The sequence below is a fragment of the Papaver somniferum genome, chromosome 9, assembly GCF_003573695.1.
Source record: "Papaver somniferum cultivar HN1 chromosome 9, ASM357369v1, whole genome shotgun sequence".
Lineage (NCBI taxonomy): Eukaryota > Viridiplantae > Streptophyta > Magnoliopsida > Ranunculales > Papaveraceae > Papaver > Papaver somniferum.
The window spans coordinates 167,769,599-167,776,703 of NC_039366.1; the positions used below are offsets into that span (position 1 = coordinate 167,769,599).

Consider the following 7,105-nt stretch of genomic DNA (forward strand, 5'->3'; position numbering starts at 1 on the left):
TACTGACCAAACCACGAGTCTCGTGTACCGAAGCCAGTAGGGACAAATTTGCCACTTCATTAAACGCTAATTTAATGAAGGTTATTATCGTAATTTTGCGCGGTTCTTCTTCTATTACTCGAGTAGTCCTCTGGAACTGTTTAAAGCTAAAATACATTCTCTGTACATATCTCTAAAAATTCAATCTCTCACTTTCTCTCTTTCAGATAGGGTTCATTGAGGGGAAGGGTTTGTTGTTGAGTATAAACATCATGGCTACTACTTCATCATCAGATCTTGGATCAGGATTGAAAGCTGAAGGAGGAGAAGCTACAGAAACAGTTCCTTCAACAGCAACTATAGCAATGGCAAATAATAATGATCAAAAAATTCTTCTTTATAGAGGATTAAAGAGATCAAGAAAAGATAGAGGGTGTACAGCTAAAGAAAGAATTAGTAAAATGCCACCTTGTGCAGCTGGAAAAAGGAGCTCCATTTATAGAGGTGTTACTAGGTAATTGTTATAACCCCCAAACCCTAGAAATGTTATAAAAGATTCTAAAATCTCATCAAACCCTCATCTTCATCTTCTCTTGCTCATTTATTTTATTTTTGTTTAATCTTTTCTACTGAGTTCTAATTGAGATTTAATCAATGTTGAATGATGAAGATTAGTACTATTTTTCAATAATTTCATTCAGTGTATTGATGATTGTTCGAATACTTGTTAGGATTGGAGTTCAAAGAAATTAATTTTGTTATGTTTTTCGGAAGGATGTTCTGCTTGTAGTATTTGACATAACTTACTTACTTCGGTGATTTTCAATTTGTGGGTACCGAAGCTGTTTGATTTCTTAGACATGATTTTGGGGGAATTTTTTGCGTCTCACAAGTTTGCTCACTGGTAGAGTCATGTTTTGGTTCAGGCATAGATGGACTGGGCGTTATGAAGCTCACCTTTGGGATAAAAGTACCTGGAATCAAAACCAAAATAAGAAGGGAAAGCAAGGTACAACAAAACTTTGGGTGTTCTCAATTTCTATCGATACTTTTCTTTATGTCCACTTTGTTTGTTTGTTTGTTTGTTTGCTGTTTGTTTTTTTATTTTTTATTTTGAGATGACTGATGTTATTTATGTGCTTTGCATGAAACCGGCTGGCTTGGGCTGATTCTTCAGTTTACTTGGGTAAGTTCCATGAACTGTGATACTCGCTGTCCCTGATCTATTCAGTTATTGCTGGTGTGATTTAATAATGCCTAGTTTGGAATGTCGAGTAGCAATTCGAATATTCGATACTCCTTTAGCATTTTTGATTTGACGCTGGACCTTGTTTCAGGTGCATATGATGATGAGGAGGCTGCAGCTAGAGCGTATGATCTTGCTGCTCTAAAATACTGGGGTCCTGGCACACTCATTAATTTTCCAGTGAGATTTCATTTTGTGTCCTTAACTCTACAAAAAGAACTTTTTAGTGTTGTTTGCATCTCGTTGGTTGAGAACATTCATCCAGCGTTTCACACGGGGAGTTAATGTGGAGATATCTTCCTCTCCGACATGCAGTTGTAGAATCATCTCCACTTTAGCCCTGTGCTGTGGTGGTTTCTGTCCAAACCTCACATGCATACGCTTTCTGGATTAGATGTCCAATTTCTTTCTATGCATATTCCTTCTGATTGGCCTTGACTCATCTGAATGAGCAGGTTAGTGACTATTCAAGAGATCTGGATGAGATGCAAAACATTTCAAGAGAGGAGTATCTTGCATCTCTAAGAAGGTAATTTTAAACTTTATTATTCCTGCTCTATCAGATCATTGTCATTGCTTACGTGATACTCCTACAAATTGCAGAAAGAGTAGTGGTTTCTCAAGAGGGATGGCTAAATACCGTGGGCTTTCTAGGTATGGTTTAAATATATTATGGTTTGATCCTTCACTATGCTCTGCATGCCACTCTTACTTTCACATGTCAGTACATTATGATACATCTTAATTAAGTACTACATTGGAACAGGGTTATTAGTTTTGGCATCAAGTTCATCCTCATGTTTCTAATTACTACAAATCATTTTATGAATGAGAGCATTATTCAAATACCGCTCATCGATAGACTACCCCCTCATGTTTCATCTAATGGAATCTTACCCTCTTATCATTTGTGTCAGACCATGTCAAAGTAGTCGGTGGGAATCTTCCCTTAGTCAAATAGGAGGTCTGGAGCAATTTAGTGGAAGCTTACACTACGGTAAATTCTATCCATGCTAACCTAGATGAACAACTTCATAATTTTAATAGCTGCTGTCTCCAATTACTATGACTTATAAATGTCTGTCATCTCTCTAATATATATATAACAGGCGAGGGTGGTACTGCAGAAAGTGAATATCCAGGGAGGTTTTGCATAGAAAGAAAAGTTGACCTGACGGGTTACATCAAGTGGTGGGGGCCGAGCAAAACCTGCCGTCTAAGTAAATCTTTCGATGAAACAAAGCATGGCAGTTTGGAAGATATTGGTGGTGGTGAGTGGGGTCTCCAGCCTACAGAGCCATACCAGATGCCTCGTTTAGGGCTTTCTCATGGCCCTGCAGGAAAGAAGAAGCATCAAGAAGTTTCTTCAGCTTTGAATATTTTATCGCAGTCTGCTGCCTACAAGAGTTTGCAAGAGAAAGCCTCAAAACAAGATAATGATGAAAATACGAACAACGAGAACACAAATACAGAGATGCCATTTCGCGATCCTGTCCCTTTGGAATCAACTAGTGGAGATGGTGTTAGTGGTGGTGGGAATGAGAGACACCTGATGGGAGGAGCAACAACACTAGGCATGAGCTGGTTGCCATTCCAAAGGACTACTCTGTCTCCGTTGAGAACTCCTTTCCTATCAGTACCACTCATGACTAACTACAGCACTATTGATCCCTTGGCGGATCCTATTCTTTGGTCATCACTTGTTTCTCATCCGACACCTGGACTTTCTCATACCTCAGCAGAAGAGGTTGGTTTTGCATTCTTTTTGAAAGGAGTTCTTAACTACGTATTCCGCTTATGTTTGCTCTCATATTGATCTCAAGCCCAATATACAAATCTTTCTGTGCAGGTTACAAAAACCGAGACCAGCTCAAGTTACAACTGCTTTAACCAGGAAGAACATTAGTCTTCTCAAGTTGCAGAACAAAAAGTCAATACTCTCCTTTCTGAAAGATGTATAAGAAAAACGATCCAGCTTGGATTTAGAGTGAATTATCTCAAAACAAAGAAAAAGAAGATCTATTACTCTCCATGTGATGTTGTTGAGCATCCTGTAAATATTCATATATCCAAAGTACTTTATATATGCTGTTGGGCTTACAAACTGGGGCGTCCTTTATATTATTAAGCTCTACTACGTTCAACATGTCTTTTGTAAACTGAAAGCATTCAACTGATCACTATTATGAACGATTTTTGGGCACCACTCCATTTTGTGGAGACCATGATTTGATTGGGCAGCCTGCCCTGCTTAGGCCTATATTCCTATGCACATGGCTAAAAAAACATGTTTGACATACCAAGCGCTGGCGATAATGTGAATATCGTTGGCGTCACAAATTTCATCGCTCTTTAGACACTATATACCAAGCGCTGGCGATAATGTGAATATCGTTGGCGTCATAAATTCCATCGCTCTTTTGACACTATACCGCTCAACGCTTATTTCTCCCCTTTTTCTCCTATATATACGCCCATATACTTCTTCAAATCACTCACACCTACTTATACATATATTTTACCAGTTTCTGTATTTGTATCCGCGATTTTAAATTCCATAATCATCAATGGCTAGATCCAATAAAGAGAGGAATGTTATTATGAATCGGTTTAGATTACAACAAGAAATGCATCAGAGGAAATTGCAAGAACTTGGCGATGAGGAAGCTGAAGATAATAAACTAATTGACACTCTGATACTCGTACATTAGGGCCAAATACCTAAAGTTCCAGAGCCAAAAGAAGTATTCTCATGAAGATATAGTATCGAGGGAGGGAATTTTACCACCAGAAGCTGATGCACGATTATTTTCATCCCAATTGTGTGCACTCTGATTAAAATTTTTAAGGTCGATTCTGCATGCCTCGGCATCTGGTGAAAAAGATTATTGAAGAGCTTTGTCGAGTAGAACCTCAACTTAATTATCAGTTTGATGCACTGAATATTCTAGGTTATACAAACCAGGAGATGCGAACGATGCGTACCTTCTTATGGGTAAACAACGTCATTAACTTACCTTTCATTGTTTTGTGAGTTAATAATTAATCATTTTGGTCCAATATATTTACGAAAACCAACCGGGGAAGATGTTAGACAAATATTGAAGGAGAATGAGGAAAGGGGATTCCCAGGAATGTTAGGTAGTCTTGATTGTATGCATTGTGTATGGCAAGGATGCCCTGTTTATTGGGCCGGTCAATATAAGGGTCATTATCCGAAACCGACCGTTATCCTTGAAGTTGCTGCTTTTTCTGATTGTTGGATATGGCACACTTTTTTTGGTCTTCCGGGTTCACAAGATGATATTAATGTATTGCACAAGTCGACTCTATTTGAAGATATGAAGTAAGAAATTTCTCCCTAAGTCCATTTCATGATCAACGACCATTAGTACACTCATGGGTATTATCTTGAGGATGATATCTACCCAAAATGGTAAACCTTGGTTCAATGTTACCGTCAGCCCCATGTCGGTGCATTGGGCCATTCATACCGGCATTTTAACAATCGCCATATGGCAGTGACAAGGATGTGGAACACGCTTTTGGAATTTTGAAGAGGAAGTTCGCTATCATTTGTGGGCCATATCGTGGGTTAAGTCCTCGTGAAATGCACAAGACTATGCTCACTTGCATAATTCTTCATAACATGATAGTTCAGGAAACCCGTCGCGATAAGAAGTGGACTAACTATGAAGATGAAGATCTGAGGCCTGAGATTCAACCACAAAGAGGCATGCCTGCAAGAAAGTATGTGCAAATGACTAATTACATTCCAAACCAGAATCTGTATGACGGTTTAAGAGAAGATCTGAGAGTGAATCTTTGGGTAGATTATGGAAGAGCGGGTGGGCGTAATTATTAAGTTATATATTTTAGTTTTCTCTGTTAATTTGTTTTATCAATATTAAGTAAGTGAGTGAAATTATTTAAGTAGACTACAACAACATTTCAAATTAATCAACTTTTCATTTCAAACTAATATTAAATAGAATGCAATAACAACGTATCAAATTAAAATGCAACACTTCCAATTAAAACTTAAATTAATACATAAATAATCTAGAGGTTCTACTACATCGTACTCATCCTCATCATCATCACCACCAGGTTGATTGTTATTAAATCCAGCTTGTTGTTCAATCTGTACTTGAATCCTGTCAAATTCGATTTGCCACACATGTTTTCGCTGGGGGTTCATAATTGAAGTGTCAGCTTGAAGAATGTTATGCTTGTCATAGTCATTCACAATTTTTCTTGAGAAAGACGACTTTTCTTATTATCCCTGTTTTGAAATTTCCTATCAATTACTCTTTGCTTCTCAACGGTCTTCTGATGTTCCATAAACTCCGCCATGTTAAATCCATCCTTCTTGAGCTGTTTTTCTAGCAAGTCTTGCTCTCTTCCTATAAGTTTTTTATTAGCATCATTATTATTGAGAACTAAGTTGATATTTGAGTTTTTTGGGGTATCTGGTGAAGAATTTGATGGACCGGTTGAAAATGGTGAAGAATTTGGTGTTGAGGGAGAAGAATTGTATGGTGACCTTTCAGGTACTTGTTGATTAGCTGCTAACAATTCTGGATTGTATTTGTTCAACACCTTCAAAATACGAAAGCGAACTGTTTGCCATGTTTTCGCTACCATATTGTTCAAACCTGTCTTTCAACATCACAATCCACAAGACCACTCTCCTGGCCTCTCTTGGCTTGCATTATCGATCCAACATAAGAGGAGACTGCCCTATTGATTAAAATGAAGCGTTCGGCCAACCCTTTTGCATCACGATAATTGATGTTCATGGTTTGTTCTTCATATTTACGAAATATGTTTTCCCACATGGTGTTGCCATGTTGTTGTGCACCATCGATACAATCTTGGGTAAAAAAAAACATAATTACGACAAATGCATTCATCTTCTGTGATGTTGTATTTTGTGAAAAAGCGGGGGTCTAACAACCACAACAAAAATTTTGCTTAGCAATCTTTATGGACTAACTACAATATACTTTCAAGAGAATCAACTAGACAGTCAGACTCAATCTTAAGAAAAGTATATCAAAGAGTTATATCTCTATTTCTCAATTCAATTTGCAATCAAACAAATAGGAATTTGCGAGCCTGATTGAATATAAGAAATAACTTGTACGGTATCAAAAACCAATATCCAAGTGTCAATCAATTTAATCAACAACCAAAGGTTGGATTCACAATTGATTGAACTTACGCACAGCCTGTGATATTTCAATTATACAGAAAATATAATGCGGAAAAGAAATAACACAGACACCAGAAGTTTTGTCAATGAGGAAACCGCAAATGCAGAAAAACTCCGGGACCTAGTCCAGATTTGAACAACACATTGTATTAAGCCGCAACAGACACTAGCCTGCTCCAAGTTAACTTCATACTGGAATGTAGTTGAGCCCTAACCAATCTCACACTGATCAAGGTACAGTCGCGTTCCTTACACCTCTAGAACCACACCGGATTCTGCGCACTTGATTCCCTTAGATGATCTCACCCACAACTAAGAATTTCTACGACCCAAAGTCGAAGGCTTGATAAACCAATCTTTCTCGCACAGAAAATTCTACTGAATAGATAAATCTGTCTCCCACAGATATATCTATGAGTTTTGTTCTGTCTTTTGATAAATCAAGGTGAACAGGAACCAATTGATATACCAGCCTTATATTCCCGAAGAATAGCCTGGAAATATCAATCACCTCACAATAATCTTAATCGTATGGTAGTGAAACAAGATATTGTGGAATCACAAATGATGAGATGAAGATGTTTGTGACTACTTTTTATCTTGCCTATCGGAGATTAAATCTCGAGCAAATCTTAGAGAAGATAGTACTCAATCACGATAGA

At 37.7% G+C, this 7,105-nt stretch overlaps 1 protein-coding gene across 1 annotated transcript; it reads left to right on the forward strand.

The window, feature by feature from the left end:
- Positions 1-156: 156 nt before the first annotated feature.
- LOC113314191 (AP2-like ethylene-responsive transcription factor At2g41710) lies at positions 157-3,431 on the forward strand. The gene is made up of 9 exons (XM_026562961.1): positions 157-493; positions 906-988; positions 1,157-1,165; positions 1,317-1,405; positions 1,681-1,754; positions 1,829-1,879; positions 2,143-2,222; positions 2,335-2,972; positions 3,075-3,431. The coding sequence occupies exons 1-9, from the start codon at positions 252-254 to the stop codon at positions 3,129-3,131; spliced, it is 1,323 nt and encodes a 440-aa protein (XP_026418746.1). The 5' UTR covers positions 157-251; the 3' UTR covers positions 3,132-3,431.
- The last annotated feature ends 3,674 nt before the right edge of the window (positions 3,432-7,105 follow it).